This window comes from Eriocheir sinensis, chromosome 15 (genome assembly GCF_024679095.1).
Source record: "Eriocheir sinensis breed Jianghai 21 chromosome 15, ASM2467909v1, whole genome shotgun sequence".
Taxonomy (NCBI): Eukaryota; Metazoa; Arthropoda; class Malacostraca; order Decapoda; family Varunidae; genus Eriocheir; species Eriocheir sinensis.
In genome coordinates this window covers 20,001,098-20,020,325 of record NC_066523.1, presented here as the reverse complement: position 1 = coordinate 20,020,325, position 19,228 = coordinate 20,001,098, and the positions used below count along the sequence as shown (strand labels likewise).

The 19,228-nt window shown below is 46.0% G+C and overlaps 1 protein-coding gene across 1 annotated transcript in view; it reads right to left on the bottom strand.

The window, feature by feature from the left end:
- Positions 1-10,571: 10,571 nt before the first annotated feature.
- Positions 10,572-19,228, bottom strand: part of LOC126999016 (Krueppel-like factor 6) — a 189,021-nt gene continuing 180,364 nt past the window's right edge. The window contains exon 4 of the mRNA XM_050861338.1: positions 10,572-17,996. Coding sequence (XP_050717295.1) covers positions 17,821-17,996 — 176 coding nt within the window. The 3' untranslated portion in view covers positions 10,572-17,820. The remainder of the gene's footprint in view (positions 17,997-19,228) is intronic.

Here is a 19,228-nt window from a genome sequence, read left to right as displayed (position 1 = left end):
TGGTGGTTGGTCAGCGCAGGTCAACAAAACTGGTATAAAAGTCGCCCTCATTAGGTGAAAGAATTAGTGCAACAGAGCGAAAGTGTGTGTGCTTGGGGTGACAGTAAGAGAGAGAGAGAGAGAGAGAGAGAGAGAGAGAGAGAGAGAGAGAGAGAGAGAGAGAGTGAGAGAGAGTGAGAGTGAGAGAGAGAGAGAGAGAGAGAGAGAGAGAGAGAGAGAGAGAGAGAGAGAGAGAGAGAGAGAGAGAGAGAGAGAGAGAGAGAGAGAGAGTTTTTGCTATTGTTATCGTCAGGGTGGAGGGGTAAGTGTGGCGATGCAGGTAAACACGAGAAGGGAAGAGGTAAAAGTCGCCCCCATTACCTGAAAGTGTGTCAGAATGAAGCTCTTTCGTTCAGTCGGCGAGTTAGCACAGTGGCTGATGGATTACCGAGTGGCTGCGTAATAAAGAGGATGAAGGGGCGTAAGGTGGGTGGGGGGCTGAATTACTGGTGGTGGTGGAGGTGGACAGTGTATAGAGAGAGAGGGAGGGTTAGTTAATAGTACTCATAAGTGTTAATGGTGATGATGAGGATAATGCCCTGATGGTGAGGATGACTGTGCTGGTGGTGGGGGTCATAAACGGGGATATCGGTAATGCTAATGATGAGGATGATGATAATGAGTAAGGTTTTAGCCCTTCCATTCATGACTAGTTAGAGCAAAACGGGCGTATAATTTAATCTTGTGTCGCGTCGATTGAAACAAATTTGTGGTCGTATGATATTACAACACGTTCAGAGCCTCAGCGGAACCCGAACTGCATTAGCATACTGTACCTTTACTAATACGCCATCCACCACCACCACTACCACCAACACCAACACCGTATAAGCAACACAACAAGTTACCTTTTTTTCCAGCGCTCGTAACACCTGGCGAGGGCTTCTTTGTTGCTCGCCCGATCGTTGCCGGATGACGTGGAGCGTGTGGGCCAGGAGAGGGACGAGAATGAAGATGAAAATACGCTTCCATCCATTCTCTTATTCGTTTTTCCTTTGTTTTTCCTCCTTCCTCCATCCCTTGAGTGATGTGTACGGGGGTTAATGGGGTTAATGGGTGTTTACGAGCCACATGCATGAAGAGAGAAGGAATAGAGATTGGAGAGGAGTGGTAAAGTGTGTCCAGCTCTGCGCATGTCCTCTCGGCTTTACGGTCTCATGAAGGTTTTATTGTTTCGTTTTATTATTTATGGTCCAAGTGGAATGCGCAAGTACGAGTATGAATTATTGTATGTTCCTTGAAACGCTAGACTGCAGTGTGTGCGTGTGTGTGTGTGTGTGTGTGTGTGTGTGTGTGTGTGTGTGTGTGTGTGTGTGTGTGTGTGTGTGTGTGTGTGTGTGTGTGTGTGTGTGTGTGTGTGTGTTATTCTTGTGGCACACACACACACACACACACACACACACACACACACACACACACACATACACACATCGACAAACAAACACATAACAAACAAACACACAAACAAAATCAACCCACCGCGCAGACAGGCAGTATCAGAAGTTATTTTTCCTAATTGGCCATCTATCCCCCTGTGAACCTCCTCCAACCCGCGCCGCCGCCAAGGAAAAGAACCGGAGAGAGGGATGAAAAAAAAGCGGATAGAAACATGGAACGGAACCCGCCTGGAGGACCCAAAAACCTGCTCTCCGCTGCGTACAGAGTCCCGTGGGTGCTGGTACAGGCTTGGGGGGAGGGGGGAGGGGAGGGAGTGGAGAGCTTGGGTGAGGGCATGAGGGAGGGGGAGCGTTTGGAGGTAGCTTGTAAGGGTAGGGGAAGAGGGAAGTTGAAGGGGTTATGTTGGGGATGGGAGGACGTATGGGGAGGTCTTGCGGTGGAGGGAGTGTGTGGGTATAAGCTGCAGGGGTCAGAGTTGAGGATGGGAGGACGCACGGGTAGATCTTGGGTGGAGGGAGCGTGTGGGTAGGATGCAGGGAGGAGGGGAAGGAGCGGTGACGGGAAAGAGGGTAGTGTGGTGGGGTGGAGGGGGCATTGGAGGTAGCATGCAGTGGTAGGGGAAGGAGGAGAGTTGAAGGGGGTGGCTTGAGGGTAGGAGGACGGACGGAGAGGTCTTGTGGTGGAGGGAGTGTGAGGTCGGGGAAGGAGCTGGGGCGGGAAGGGGGTAGCGTGGTGGGATGGAGGGGGCGTGGGGGTGGCGAGCTGAGTTATGGCTGCAGCTAACAGCCGGACATGACTCTTTTCCCCGCGCTTTGGTATCACTGCTCGCCAGCACGCCACAGAGACTGCCGCGGCGACCCCCAGTCTCTTGTCCTGTTCCCCTGCTCGGTCACAGGCTACCCCAACCAGTGCTCGCCTCTCATCCCTGTCCTGACCCCCCAGCGACCCCTCTAGGTGCACATCACTCACCTTTTTGTCTCCTCATTGCTGCACCTGTCTTTCTCATATCTGAAGTTCAGTGCCTCCAGTCCCTCTTTTGCGTTCTTTCTCCCTCTCTCACTTTCAACGCTCACTGGCCCTCACTCCCTGTCTTTTCATTTTTCTTTTCATCTTACCATTTCTGAAGCTTACAGACCCCAGCTCACCCTCAGTCTGCACTCATACTGTTCCCTTAATCCGCTCACCAACGCTCACCTCTCCCACTCGCCCTTGTCCTCCTCAAACGCAGCTTCCATTTTGTGCTCCTCCTTCTTTTCATATCTTTTCGAAGTGAGCCTCACACGTACACCCAAGTATTTTCTTCAACGCATTTTTTCTGACATCCCTTACATCCTCTCCTTCCCTCCCCACGCCTCTCCCTGATATTTTCCCCTCCGCGTGTAAAAGGCGTCAGATGCGTTGAGTCCACCCAGAATATTAGTTTTATTTAACCTATTTACCTTTGTGCAGTCTGCATTTGTCATTGTTTAGCACAGCCGCTGTTCCGAAATTAAAGCGGCGAACGGTGGACCGTGAATTTATTGTCCTGCCGTACGCTCGTCCATCCATCCGTCCGTGTCCGTGTGCTCGTTTGTGTGCGGACGGACGGGTGGGGGAACCTTTCAGCAGGGGGAGGATGGGGTCAACACCGCCGTCTGCGTCGCGTCGGAGGGCTCACCACTCCACCTTTAATGTGGACAGGGCCAAAAACACAAAGATGCAGGGGTCGGAATCTCTGCAATATTGCTCCAGACAGCGGCCATCTGTTGCTACATGACATTATGCCATTAAACTCCACTCTAGGCATTGGAGACCGGCGCTCTTGGGTCCAAAATCACCTGCCTCCTCGACCCCCGCGACGCCGTGCACCACTCTGAGCCTCACGTGGCCCTGATGTAGCGGCCAAGTTGACCTGCGCCCCCCGCTTATACATGAGGAGTCAGTCCGGGAAAAATGGTGCCGCGGAACATGTGTATTTCATCCATATGACCAAAAATTGCCCTCAAATGTTTGCTGCCGCTGTACCGAAAGTAGTGCCCCCTGGTGTTCTCTTTTCCTGCCTTTCCTCTTTCCTCTCCTCTCCTCTCTTCTTACCTCTCGCTTCCCGCTATTCTCTGCTACCTTCACTTATAGTTTATCGTGTACCATGCTAGTGGGTTTTTCTATCCTATACTTCTTACTCTTCTCTGCCATCGTTTTCCTTCTCATCTACCTTTTTCTAGTTCCTTTCTTTTTCCTTGTATCTTTCGTCTCCTCCATCCTCCTTCTTCCTTCTCGCCTCAAGATACTATACTTGATACCTTACTCTTTCCTCTTCTCTTTTGTCTATAATATCATCGTCTTCCTTCTCCCCTCGTGGATTTTTATGTTATTTTATTTTTCCCTGTATCTTTCGTCTCCTCTATCCCCTTCATATTCCTCGCCTCAGCTTTTATCTGGTACCTTCCTCTTTCCTCTACTCTTTCGCCTCCTCTACCATCCTCTTCCTTCTCCCCTCCCGTCTTTCTCTGCTTACTTGAACCCTTCGCCTCCTCTATCCTCTCTCTTTCTTCTCGCCTCAAGTTTTTGTCAGGTACCTTCCTCTTTCCTCTACTCTTTTATCTTCTATTCTCTCGTCTTCCTTCTCCCCTCCTGTCTTTCTCCGGTACCTTCCTTTTTCCTCCTCCTGTCTCTCCTTAAGCCATCTCCCGCCTTATCCTGCCACTCAGTCTTCCTGCCTTTGCTTGTTTCTGCTTTGTTGCCTCCGCCTGTCTCTTTCATCTTCCTCAACCGTGTTTGTCTCTCTCTCTATATCTCTCTCTCTCTCTTTATCTCTCTCTCTCTCTCTCTCTCTCTCTCTCTCTCTCTCTCTCTCTCTCTCTCTCTCTCTCTCTCTCTCTCTCGAACCAATTTCAGCACCCCCTTCTCATTCCTTGACCCTCCTTCCTCCCCTCGCCAAGCTTCCTCGTACACAGATGTTGCCACAGAGTTTTATAAAGAAAAATACGGGCCGGGTTGACAGGTGTGCGGCCAGGAAAGTGAGGACCCTCCCACCCTCCTTAGGACAAAAAAAAATAATGGTAAGAAATAAGAAGGAAAAATGTACATGGGAGGCGTCTGATATTAAATTTTGTAATTCGACGTGATCTTAAAGTTAGGAAGAGAGAGAGAGAGAGAGAGAGAGAGAGAGAGAGAGAGAGAGAGAGAGAGAGAGAGAGAGAGAGAGAGAGAGAGAGAGAGAGAGAGAGAGAGAGAGAGAGAGAGAGAGAGAGAGAGAGAGAGAGAGATTTTCTACTTTTTTTTGTGTGTGTGTGTGTGTGTGTTCCAGGCATACAGATATATAAGGAAATATGTTAACTGATATTACCCAAACTTTGGCGGAGTGAAAATAAGCGAACGACGAAAAAAAAAAATCGCAAAACTACATAAATTTCTCCCTTAATTGGAAAGATCTTTATGTGACTCCTTCTTCCCCTCTTTTCTTCCCTTCTCTTTCTTATTTATATCGCCTTTTTTTTCTTCCAGTGTCCAAAGTAACTCTCTCTCTCTCTCTCTCTCTCTCTCTCTCTCCCTTTTTTCTGGGCTCCACGTTCCATATCCTGCATCCCAACAATGGAGGAAAAAACCTTAACTCTCCCACTTATTTTGCCAACCCAGACCCGCACCGCAGCATTTGAATTAGGACTGTGTGTGTGTGTGTGTGTGTGTGTGTGTGTGTGTGTGTGTGTGTGTGTGTGTGTGTGTGTGTGTGTGTGTGTGTGTGTGTGTGTATATAAGTTTATCAGACGTCGTGTTTGGTGTTGTTAACTAATCTTATTCCGTGTTTTTTTGTGTGTGTTATTTCAGATTATTCTCATATGCTTTACAGTAAGTAGTGGTGCTTCTGTTTTTTTTTTTTTTTTTCATCGAGCTCAGATAGCCATGCATCGTTAGGGTTTGTTGTTACCATAATGCCTGTTGGGGGCGAGGCTTACTATTACTATTTCCACTTGCTTTTCTTATTGTACTAGGCCATAAAAATATTCAGTAATCCTCACTTGATGTCTTTTCTTCGGGCCTCTTCTCCTCGCCCCTCAGCTCACCCTCCTTGCCATCACTGTCGCTCCCTCTAACTCTGCGTCAGACTCTACATACATATTCGTTTATGAACACCACAATTTACATCAGCAGCCTTTAAGTCCATTTTATGATTTATTGGGTGTAATTCTTTCTGGTATCCTACACACTCTCCCTCCCTCTCTTGCTATCCTTTCTCCCTCGCTCCAATATTGCCGCTTCCTTCATGCAACGGCTCCGCTATAGTCCATCGCTGTATCATGTTTTAGTTGTCCTCCTCTCCGTCTCAAGCTGTCTTTCCATTTCCTTTCCATTTAAAGATATTTTCACTGTCCTTCCAGGCCTTAACCCTTCCTTCCTCCTCCCCTCTTGATAGACCTCCTGTTTCCTTTTTCTACAACAGTCGCAATTCTTTCTCTATTTTTTTCTCCCTTTTATCGCCTTTTTGCCGTTCCTCCTCTCCTTCCCCCTTTATGAACCTCGGCTGCAAACGCGTCTACGAGGACTCATAGATATTTGGCACTGATAGGGCGGCGCCGCGTGAGGCGAGGTGTTGACTCTGTTAATTATTTTTGCATAAATCTGCTACCCCCCATAGGAAATATCCCCGGTCTAAGGTTTACCGAGGGGGCTTAAGGAAATATAGGAATTTTATGCTCCGCCTATACTGGTTGATTAAAAATATCGGCAGATATCGACTGGCTGTTGATAGTGGGAGCAAGGTCCGCGCCGGCGCGTCTCCGGCGACTCCTCGGGTCGAAACACCAGCCATGCTTCACGGTGATGAGTGTTATTATCAGGAAAATCATTCTTAAGTCCTTGATTTTTTTTTTTAAGTGTTGTATTATATCTGAGATTCTCCGGCATCACACAGTACCCTTTCACAGCCTTCCTAATGATCTCTCCGAGTTCTGAAGTTTCTGTTTTTTACAGCAGGCAGGTTTTTTTCTAATCGATATTTGTTGTGTTTCGTTTTCATAGATTGCAACTAGGCCAGAGGCATGTTACTTGAATTGGTGTTATTTTTGTATGTACACCGTAGTGAGAAATACAACAGCACTTGGAGGCTAGATTATTCGGTTTCTTGAAGTGCTGAAGGGAGCGGCACAGGCAAGAACCATAGGAAAACAAAACCATGAGAAATATTTGCTTTGTAAAGTAAACCAAGAAAGTGTATAATTACTATTATAGTTTGAAAGCAAAACTATAAGGATACATAATCATGAAAGAAATGGTTGATATAAATCCCATAAGGAACGACACAAAGCAGAAAGTAACAGAATTTGGTACATACTATGTCCACACAAAAAATAAATGAAAAAAAAAAATCCGAAAAAAAGCCAATTTCAGAAAAATGCAGGTAATATTTTATGATGCAAGTGTGTGTGTGTGTGTGTGTGTGTGTGTGTGTGTGTGTGTGTGTGTGTGTGTGTGTGTGTGTGTGTGTATGTGTACGCGCGCAAGACAGGGCACCAGCATCCCTTCCTCTTTCCCTGCCTCAGTATTTTCGTACGGATGAGAATCTCTCCCTCACAACATCGGTCTTGGAAGGGGGAACGGATCCTTTACTTCCCCTTCCTCGCCGTCCCTTCCCTAAACATCCATTATTCATTCTTCCATCCCTCCACTTGGAAATCCGTTTCTACACCTATTTCTCCATCTTCACATCCATCCCTTCTCCGTTTCCTTGCCTTCGTACTCTCCTCTCATAGTCTCCCTTCCCTCTAGTACACCCTCCCTCTTTCTCTATTGTACGTTCCCCTTATAGGTTGCCCGTTTCTGCGCCAATTTCTTCATCTTTACATCCATCTCTTCACCGCTTTCTCTCCGCCACACACTTCTCGTATAGTCTCTCTTTCCTCTAATACACCTTCCTTCCTTCTCCCTTATACTCCTGTTTTAGGTTGCCCATGTAAACACCTATTTCTCCATTTTCACATCCAGCCCTTGATCCGTTTTCTTTCCACCGTGCGCTTCTTATAGTCCTTCCTTCCTCTAGCACACTTTCCTTTCTTCTCCCCTACACGTTGCCCATCCAGGTACAGTCTCGTCTAGCTCCCTCATGTTCCCTGGCCGCCTTGATCAGTTCACCGCCGCCTCACCGCCCATATAACAGCCCCGTTTTAGTATCGCTTCCACACGGTATATATACACTCCTCGCCTCTTCTCTATATAGGTACCCTCCTTTTCTCCCTCTCGTCTTTCTCTTCTTTGTGCCTTTGTACCCCTTTCCTCTTGCTATCCTTTGCATCCTCGCCTCTTCCTCTCTTCTTTTTCGTTCCCCTTTTTCTCTTCCTCTTCACCTGTCTTTTAAAGCTTCTCCTCACTTACCTTTCGTCGCTTCCACTCCTCTCTTCTCCCTCGCTTTCTTCTCATTTTTTCTCATTTTTTCCTTCTTTATCTTCCCCCTTTCCCTTACTTGCCTTTCATCTCATCTCCCTCTACTCGCAATCTCATCCCCATTCTTCTCCTCCCTTCTTTCTCCCTTTTTTATCTGCCCCTTCTCATTTCCATTCTTTCTTCTCTTTCTTTCCTTTTTATTTTATCCCTCTCTGGTCTTCTTCTTCTTCTTCGCCTGTCTCTCCATACCTTCCTGCACCCACCCAACCTCCTCTCCTTATCTTGTCTTTTTTCGCGTCTCCACACATCCTTTTCTCTCTATTTCTTTCTTATTTTGCCTCTCTCTCTCTCCACATCTTTCCGCTTCCTCAACCCCCCGTCCCCCCCTCTTTAGCTTCCCTCTTTCTTCTCATCTCCATTCTTCTTTTTCTTTCTCTTTCCTTATTTCGTCACTGGTCTTCTCTTTCTTCGCCTCTCTCCCCACATCTTCCCTCACCTTTTCTTCTCTCTCCGTTTCCTTCTTATTTTATCACTCTCTGGTCCTCTCCTTCTTTGCCTCTCTCTCTTTTCACCTACCCTCCACCCACTCCACCCTCGCCTCCTCGTCGCCTCCGCCTCGCCCACACAGCCTCCGCGTCACGAGTATGGGTTTTCCCGCCTGTCTGGTTATTTACACCGGAGACGTAGAGTGTTTGCCGCCGCTGTGCCTCACGGAATCGGCTCTTTCTATACCTTCTTTTTTCATACTTCAGGTTATACAGCTAATGGATTACCTCCGTTCATACACTTATGCAAATTGTATCGGCGGGTAAATATAAGTGATTCAATACTAATACCTTCGTTAAGTGTAGGAGGGATACAGGCTTACTTCGAAGGGGCTCACCACCGCCGCCACCACCACCACCACCATCACCACCACCACCACCACCACCACCACCACCACCATCTTCCCGCCCTCCCCCACGTTACCACACACTCATTTTCGTAGGAAGTTGATCGAATGTGTGTATTTATTCAGGAACACAGAAGCGAGCGCGCGTACATGGTTTAGTGCCGCTGGAGGATGTATGCATAATAAACTCACCTGAATTATTACTGACTAGATGTATAAGGGAGAGTAGCAACAGTGGCGGGGGGCGGTGAGCGGGGAAAGGGGGAGGGGGCTGGGAGGCAGGCAGGGGTTGGAGTACTGTGTGTGTGTGTGTGTGTTTGGGAGAGAGAGAGAGAGAGAGAGAGAGAGAGAGAGAGAGAGAGAGAGAGAGAGAGAGAGAGAGAGAGAGAGAGAGAGAGAGAGAGAGAGACAGAGAGAGAGAGAGAGAGAGAGAGAGAGAGAGTGAAAGCTCAACAAACACACTAAATAACTAAGTGATGGACGAAGAGTCATGCTAATAAACAAGCACATGAAAGGAAAGTCGTTTTTTTTTATTATGACTGATGAGAATTAATTTTACTATTACCAAAAGATAATTAAAAAAAAAAGTAATTCAGTAACTATTTCAACGTATTTGTATGAATTAATTTTAACGCTTTACCTGCAGCAACGTTTGTCATATAGTGTGAGAGATATAATTATTATGCAGCTGAAGTGACTGTTACAGGTGTATGTGCTTCAGTAATGCCACGGGAAATTTTATCATCTTTTCCAGGAGTTTTTATTTTACTATTTACTCAGTTCTCCCAAAACATTACACGTGCAATATCATCATGGAACAACCCGCGGAGTCTCTTAACTGCGGAGACTAAAAATGTCTTCAAATCAGATTCTTCCTAGGGTGATCACCTTAAGATTTATTTGTCTGAAAAATATGTTGCCTTCTAACTAATTTCCTATTTGTAGATCACTAAACACACACCCACACCCACCCACCCAAACACACACACACACACACACACACACACACACACACACACACACACACACATACACACACACACACACACACACACACTACCTCGTCTCCTATTCACTTCTTCAGCAAATCCGTCCCCACCAACCACCCCGGGCACAAGTTCATCCTTATAAAACACTCCTTCACCTGAGCTACCTTTTATAATTAATTAACGCGCCATGTCACCTGCAGCATACCTTTTCCTTTCAACCGTACTATTTAAAAGGAAGTCCTGGGTTCAAGGGTTAGTGCGAAGGAGGTGATTACCGAGACCACGTGGATTTTTTTTTTTTTTACAGCAAAGGCTTAAAAAAAAAGAAAACAATAATGAAAAAAATCCCGTAGCGTATATCCCCCACTTAACCTTTTACCTGCGCGTTGGCGGTGTAGCCGTTTATACTCCAGGCCAAGCTTCCCTCCACCGGTGTTTGGGTGTGTGAGGGTGAGCTGTCGTCCTGTCATGTAGCTCCTTCGTCAGCACCGCCGGCAGCCTCCAGTCCTGGCGCTCGGCAAACAAACTTCCCGACGCACAAATAATCATACTTACGTCAGACAGCAGCAGCAGGGGTGGGGGGAGAGAGAGAGAGAGAGAGAGAGAGAGAGAGAGAGAGAGAGAGAGAGAGAGAGAGAGAGAGAGAGAGAGAGAGAGAGAGAGAGAGAGAGAGAGAGAGAGAGAGAGAGAGAGAGAGAGAGAGAGAGAGAGAGAGAGAGAGAGAATGTGTGTGGAGGGGGGGGGGGGGTGAATGTGGGGTGTGTGCGTGGGTGTGAGAATGGGTGTGTTTGATGCTGTGTGTACGTGTATGTTTTATTTCTTGCTTAGTCTTTTATTTTGTGTCTTCTTCCGCTCTTCAGTATCAGTCTAAGGGTTGTAGAAATCAAAAACATGATCAATCATTTTAACTTTTTTTATTACAATGTAATCACTTTACCACAGCTTTTCATTGGTTGTAAACATTTTACACTGCGTATCTTGTCTCAAAAAAGTTTCAGTAACAAACATCTAATCAAGCTTTATTTATTCATTTTTTATCATTTTGCAAGTCTTTGGGAACAATGCTTGGCTTGAGTCAACGTAGGGCTGACGGGGGGGGCGTCTCCTCTGGTGCCTGGGGAGCCCCGCCCCCCACACACTCCCCGCAGCGTCCGTAGTGTACATTTATTTTTTTTCCGATAATGGAGACTGATTTCCTTCACATATTTTATTCCTATGGGATTCAACACTAAAGTTCAACACTTGGAGCTTATACAATCCGGTTCGGCTAGAAGCAATTTTTTCCTCTTGGTATGTAAGTTTCATATACAAATGTAAAATATATATGTATGATACAGCACTAAAGCATTTCAAAAAAGTATGTTCCTCTATTTTTATATATATTTTTGTTATGCAGTCCCTAAAAAGTGTGTGAATATATTTTGATTCCTGTGGGGCGCCGCGGGGGCCGGGGCGAGGCGGGTAGCGGGGGCCTCGCGCGACCCGACCCCTTGGCGGCGTCTGGGTCATCGTCGTCATTATCAGGAAACACACGGTTTTCTCAATGTGAAGGTTAGTGAGGCCAGATAAATGAAGGAAAAAAAATGATCTGACCTAAAGTTTCTAATTCTAAAGTTTTCTACAACAGAATTTTTTTGTTCTAAGGGAGAGAGGTGATTGTTGCGTTTGCTTGTGTTGACTAAGGCCGATGGGAACTCTATATCCATCATATAGTCGTATATAGCTTATGTTAACAGATACATACGAGTATATAGTGAGTTACATCTTGAGGTTGTTTTGAAAGATACATACATAATCACCCAACTCACGGTTTCTCTCACACTAAAAGGATTCTTAACAATCTCTAAACATCACAGAACTGTCAAAACTCCATTGTTTCATCTTCATTCTACTGTTGAGGCCGCGACAGGGGGCGGCGGCGGCGTGTCCCCCGGGCGCCGAGCTCCTGCCTTACTGAACACACATGTCGAGCTCTTCAATAGTTCACCGAGGAGCAGGACCGCCCGCCAGGCCCGTGCGTGAGACAAGGATCCGCCATGGATTATGAACTCGGGACACGGTCTTTCTCTAGTTAGTGTCGTGTCGGGATTCTTAACCTTACAGACAAACTTACGTGATATGCAAAGAGGAAGCACAAATTCGTAATGTCGTTAGAATTTAGAGGGACAATTTTGATAATGCATAAATAATTTTCATCCTGACTCCCCCCTTCCTTGGATTCTGATGAGGAAATTGGCCGCTGACACCTTTAGTTTGGCTTGGAGCTCGGACACCTGGCGGGACCCGGGAACACCTGTATCCCGCGCTGCCGCCGGGCCAGACTAGCCAATGTAAACAGTACCTCCGCTGAGGGAAGGAGTGGCGCAGTGCCTCGCGGCGCGGCCTTCCCTCAGGCTGACGTCGGTAAAATTGCTCACTGAAGCATTGTACCCATTTGTAAAATAAGTAAAGGCAAGCTGTCGCAATTTATCGCTCTTCGATGTAGCATCCCAAATAAACTAATAATAAAATCAAGGCAAACAAAACAGAATACACAATTCTAGAGGACTACGCCTACTACCTTATACTTCTATAGAACACTACCTAAGAGAATCTAATTATAAACGCTTCTTTAGAATTCATTTTAAATACAAACATAAATTCCTTTCTATTTTCTTTAGTAGAAAAGGTAATAAAAGTAGAAGAAATGTATTTACATATAGAACTGGAAAGGGCGCAGGTGGATCCCAACTGCCGAGGTGATGGCATGGCACTTTTAACATAAATACCGACTACGTATTTGCACACTCACGAGTAGAACAATGACAGCAATGTTACAAAATCAGTGAAAGAAAACACCAATCGTTATCAAACTGAGTCGGGTGTTACTGCTCTGCAATAAAATACCGCAAAAGAAAACAACCCCAAACAGTTGTAGTTTGTGTGTTCCTTGATTACATTTTACGATATGGTAACCCGCTGCATTTGAAGTTATCGCCTCAGGATAAAATCTCTGCCTCACGGAAGCTGGGATGCACGAGGCAAAGGAGTCAAGATGTAAGACGTGCAGAGAGGGGGAGAGGAGGGGGGAGCAGGCGACCCTCAGCACCCAGGAGGTTCACGAGGTGGAGAAGAAGCCAATAAACCCCGCTTTCTTCCCCTTATTTGGGAGAGGGTGGAGGGGCGAAGGGAGGCACCCACTGCCCCTCCGTGCCCGGCAAGATGAAGATGGTAATGGAGAGAGAGAGAGAGAGAGAGAGAGAGAGAGAGAGAGAGAGAGTGGAGGGCAGGGAGGGGTGTGTGCTGGCTCCCTCAGCTCCCTCTTTGTGGTAGCATGTACAAGTCTCATCTACGATTTGAGCAATTGTCGTTCGCTTATATCAATAACAGGCTGTGACAGGGTTTCTAATGAGGAGTCTAATAGTAATAGAAATACCTAGAATTTTCTCAATTCTTGATGCTTGTTTAGAGTTGTAGCCTCATTGACTTTATCTTTTTTTGTGTGTGTACATTTATGTGTTTTCACAGTAGAGAGGAGGGAGGAGAGGGTGTTGCACATAACCTTGAACAAAGCGACTTTGACCCAAGGTGCTGTGATGTCTCCTGCCTCACGTGGGCTGTGGGACCCTGCTTCGCTAGGCAGCTCAGCCTTGACGCGTGGGAGGCGGGGCGAGGGAAAAATAGCAATGAAGAGGAGAAAGGGCTGTTAGCTTTTTTGGAGATGAAGGAAAAACTTGTCGAGGAGAGCTTCAGTAGAAAGTAGATACATAGCTTCAGCGAATCGAAGGGAAATGTGAAGGAGCGGTGGTGGGAGAACAAGTCAAGGCGAAGCTGCCCGATGCAACTGCTCTACGATGGTTCACTTAGTGGGTCTGTGAAACAATTTAAAAGATAGATCGATACATAGATAGATAGATTGATAGATAGATAGACAGATTGATCAAGAGAGAGAGAGAGAGAGAGAGAGAGAGAGAGAGAGAGAGAGAGATATAACTGAGGGGGGTTGGAAGATAGAACTTGTATATGCTATGTGGTGTGTTGTTAAAGCTTAAGCTACCCCTGAAGACGTGGGGTTAATCTTTTACATTCAATAAAATGCTACGAACCTATGATCTAAATTCTGGCTCTGAGGGGAAAGAAAGTGACAACCCGCAGCCACACAAGCACTGAGCGCGAGGTCCAATGTTTGACTTGAAGCGTATTTTACTTCGTTACTTTCACTTGGCGTTTTGTTGCATCATCGCCGTAGATTGCTTAGGTTTTTATACTTTTACTGCTTGCTTCTGACCGTGGGGTGACACTTTGTTGCCCTTAGCTCCAGGGATTTACCTTACGTCACAGCGCAAATAACTTTTTCCGTTAATCCTAAGACAGTGGTTGCGTCCACGGCGAGCAGACTGTTCAGAGACGAGGCTCGGGAACCGCAGCCACTTGACAAACACAAGTCTGAGGTTCACACTCGGGTCGCAGTTTTGCTCAAGCTCCAAGCAAGGGAGGAATTCCTGTTACTGACGAGCCTTTTTTTTTTCACCTGGTCCGTGAAGTGAGCCAGCAGACAGCAATGTAAGCGAATGTTTGCTGGCCCTCCAAAAAAGAAACAAAGTCAGAATAGGTAATAAACGGTGATCCGAGTTTTTGAGCGCGTGTGAACAATCTGCCGGCCGGAGATGACTGCCCCCAGTGAACAGAATGGCAAGTAATGTAATGTGTTGGTAAGAATGATGGAACTTTGCCCTTGCGTTTTTGTCAGTTTAGGTCCTATGGTACATACTTCGTAGGTCTTCACCAGCCATGTAATGATTGCTCTTGGATACGGTTTTTTCGCCCTTGGTTTCAATTTCGTTTTCCAGTAAAATTATGATAAGCCTAGGTTCATTTCCTTAAGAATTCTTATTTTATTCCAAGTGTCAAAAAGACATTAAAATAAATATGTACATTTATATTTTATCCTAATTACTGATATCATGGGTCTAATCATATCCCTTCTCAAAATATTTTTTGTCGGCCAAAGCGGAAAGATAATTACAATTTCTGTAAAGGATTTCGTCTTACCTCTATATATATTACAGTATAAAACCGTCCCTCCACTCTCGTCAGTAATCAGCGCTAAGCCGCGGGGAGCACGAGCCGGGGCTGCGTGCTGCCGCCCGCCCCGGCGCCCCCGCGGTGTACACACATACATAGATACATTTATATACAGTTTTACTTTCCAGTCTCCACGAACATGAAGATGACCTCCGACGTGCTGGACTGCCAGTGAATCGGTAAACTGCCTTCATTTGACGTTATTTTCCCTCCCGGAGTAGAGTCGTGGTGTAATGAAGCGTTTTTTTTTCTGTTTGACCGACTGGTTTTCATGTGTATACGTTGTTTGCATTGTTTTCTTATTTCGTTCGTATTTTATTTGCTTTAATTATTATTTCCTAGCGCGGAGTTACTGAGGTATGAGACAGGCTTTAGCACCATATGAGAACTGGGTAACTCTGTTGAGTAAGGGAGGGGTCGGGGCGTGTCCAGAATCGCCTTGCAGCTTCTGCTGCTGCTGTGCTGCCGCTGTGCTGCTGGCGGGCTTAACAACACTCCCGCTCGACCGCCGGGGCTAGAGAAGACGTGAAATTAAAAACGATACAAAAATAACTGTCGAAATGCGTGCTTGATCAGTGTATATATTACTTTATAGTGATATATAATTTATTCATTTTTTATTTTTACGTCATTATCGTAAAAATTCTGAATATCAGGAAAAGTCATTGTACGTTTTTTTTAGCTACTGTCTTTATTAGGCTAAATATCAAATAAGTATTTTAATAGTTACGAATCACATGCTATTATATCGTTTGTTACTAGCGAGTGAACAAATGAGCGTAAGACTCAAAAGGGAAAAATATTGAATTTGAAATATAAAAAGGACACTTTGGGCAGGGCACGAGGACAGGGTTATGGAATGGTTGCTGAGAGTTGTAGACTTGAGCGCCGGCGTGCGTGTGACGATGCTTGCTGCTGGGTGTGGTGGTGGTGGTGGTGGGTCCTGTACCGTGTGGGGCTGTTGGCTCTGGCACGGGGTGGCTGTTGGTTGTGTGTGCATGTGTTTGTGTCCTGCTGTTTTGTTACTTGTATCTGCTCAGAGTTAATTTTTTCAATGTTTTCATTTCTTAACCAGAGTCTCATTTTCTCTTTTTTTTTTTTTTTTCGTTTTAACAAATAGCTTCACTAAAACCTCGATATTTGCAGCGCAAGAACTATTAGTCTCGCGGAGTGTTTGGACACTTGTGGCTCGTTTAGAAGATGCTTACAACTCGTTCGCTTTTTTGTTTTCTATGTTAGGTTTGCCGAGTTTCTTGCTAAGTTGTATTCTGGTTGACGCGTGTGGCCAGTGACCTGTTTCCCTCTGGTGGATCTCTTTTTAATCACCTATGTTTTTCGACGAGTCCTGCGTCAGAGATGTTCAAGGCACGCAGCTCGCCTAGTCCAGCGTCAGTAGCTTGGAGGGAAGTGACTACTCGTCTTGTGCATCAGTCGACCCCAAAAACTCAAATCACTTTCTTTTAAGTGAATTTGCTTAACTGGAAGATTCTGTACATCAAAATGTTTGGTATGATGTTATACCTTGTGGGTTTTCTATTCAGAATGAATGCTATTGATTACCGGTAATGGGTGTTTTCCATTCGTTACTGTTTTATGCAAACTTTTGAGTTTAAGAGACACGAATTGTTATCGGCGCGAGAAGAGATGTGACAAGAGAGGGAGAGAGCTCTAAGGGACTTGTTTCCTGCACGTCAAAAAAATAATACGTTCCTTTGTCACTGTTACAAACAATATGGTTCTGAATGCATATCACCAGCGAGCTCTTGAGGACTGTGAATGATATCTAGAAAACAGTGTTGTGTGTATGAGTCCAGCCGGCGCCACACTAGTCAGTGATGCAGAGGGGGGCGTCACCTGGACGGGGCTGCAGGCAGGGAATGGGCAGGCGAGGGTAGGCGAGCGACCCCATGTAATCCCACCTGGGTCTTGCTGGGCGCGGCGCCTAGACACTGTTCCACTCCAAGGCCCAGCCAAGAGGTTCACAAGGAGCATTTGTCTCCTCGCCGCCTCGCTCCCCGACATCTGCCCCGCGGACATCCTCCTTGCATCGCTTATGCGAATTTAGTGTTTTATGTCGATTTGAATAATGACTGACTAAGTATATTTTTGATGTGACGGGCGGTAGACTCAGACAGTGAGGAGTTACCACAATCACACACTTGATATTTTCTTTGCCTCAAGTAGCATGGCAGTGGTACAGAATCCTTACATTAATGTTGTATGTACAGCGCTAGACACCAGTATTACAACAGTACACGGTATGCATCCTTACCGATACATCGAGACGTTTTGTACATTTCAAGATAAAATCTAGCATTTTTAAACTTAAATTGTGGTTACTTTCTGTCCTGAAATTCAAATATAAAAAGAGAAGACAACAATAGGACCATTTTCTTTTGTGGAAATTTATAGCTGTGTGGCCAAGGAATTGAAGAGACTTTCAGAGAATCATTGAAAGCCTGTCGTTACAAAGAAAATGATCACTGGTATGTTTGAAGGCAACCACTCACATACGTAAACGTTTAGTTATCTTTCTCCACTACACTACGCCACCACACTGACGGCGGCGGCCACCTTACCACCTACACTGTACACAAAATAACACGAGTTTCTGGGGACACACCTTGCCCATTTTCTCTACGATCAGTCAGTTTCTGCGCGTAATAAACCTTCCCTCCCTCTGCACCGTCTGGACATAATGACCACAGGACTCCTTCCTTCGTCGACAAAACTCCGGATTAACATTTTTTTTCATTCGTTCAAGACAGCCATTTTCAACTTCAATCTGGATTGCTCGGGCACCAGCAACCTTTCACGCTTACACTTCCTTAAGTCCAGAGTGCAGCTCCCCCAAATCCCATTTATCTTCCCTCACAGGTCACTCAGATACAGTAATGTCACGTTGGGGTCCCTGTTATTTCTAAGTCAGAAGGGGAGACAAACTCATTGCCAGCCAGGGGGCAATGTGGCGGCGCTTACGTCGGGGGAAGGTAAAAGACTGATGCTTCGTGTGCTGGTCTTGTGCTGGGGGGTCTCACATGACTGTTGGGTTAAGAGGTCAAGGTCAGGAGACTTTGGCCGACCTCACTGGTGCCTTTTCATGTGGAGTGCCAGGTGGTCGGAGCGGGAGAAGCAGCGCCCGCAGTGGTGGCACTTGAAGGGCTTGGCTCCCGTGTGTTTCCTAAAGTGGCGGGTGAGTTCGTCGGATCGGGCGAACCTCCACTCACAGCCTTCCCACGAACACCGGTACGGCTTCTCACCTGTGGAGGGAGAGGAAGGACTGTTAGAGGGAACCAGAAGCGAGGTGATGGGAATGAAGGAGAGGGGGGAAAAATAGGTCTCTCTGGAAGATGAGGAACATGTTATAAATGCTAGGTGGTGAGATGGTATAAGAATAAATAGTAGAAAATAACAGTACATGTAGAAATAAAGCTATGATTATTCATTATACCATTGGCTTACTTTAATATAGAGTACACTTTTTTGGATTTAACTAAACACGAGTCATACAATAAAGAAAGATGGAATAAATGAAAATCTGATCAACATAAGAAACCTGCAAATTGGTATCATACTGTACGCAAAGGGAAACATTTCCGTTGACAAAAACTATGACGTAAAATGGATAGACAGATCAATAAGGGATTTCCATATTCTTAATACAAACACTATAAGTTATGGCGTCGAGAGTTTCCCGCCTCTTACTTAATTAGACGGGAAAATTGCCTAATGTTGTGTGAAGCTTTTTTCTCTAATGATGAAAGCTTCGGAAGACACACAACAGAATTTTCCCCGCTCATATAAAACCTTTGCAACACCCACACACACCCACACACACACACACACACACACACACACACACATGCGGAGGCGAAGATTTGCGTCTCCCCCCCCCATCCCACTCTCTCTCTCTCTCTCTCTCTCTCTCTCTCTCTCTCTCTCTCTCTCTCTCTCTCTCTCTCTCTCTCTCTCTCTCTCTCTCTCTCTCTCTCTCTCCAAAAAATAATTAGAAAAATGTCAACACACTTTTATGATAAAGTTTATTAAAGTTTGGTTGACCAGCACAAGTTATATGAGCCGGGGGGCGCTCAGGGGAAGTTTTACGTGAGAAAATGAACAGAGTTACGTGAGGCCCAGTTGTATTGTGTTGCCCTCCCTTCCCTGCCCTCGGCGCCGCCACCACCATCAACACGCCGCCGCCACTGCCACCATCACCACCATCACAATCGGTACCACATCAACACCACCGCCACCACCGTTGTAGGAACGCTCACCAGCATCAACATTGCTACCTCTTCTCCAACATCACCACCACTGGCACTACCATCATCACAAGGCTCACCAACATCACCATTGCTACCGCTACTATAACATCACCACCACCCGCACTAACATCATCATAACGCTCACTAACATCACCATTGCTACCGCTACTCCACCATCACCACCACCGGCACTACCATCACCATACCGCTCACTAACATCACCATTG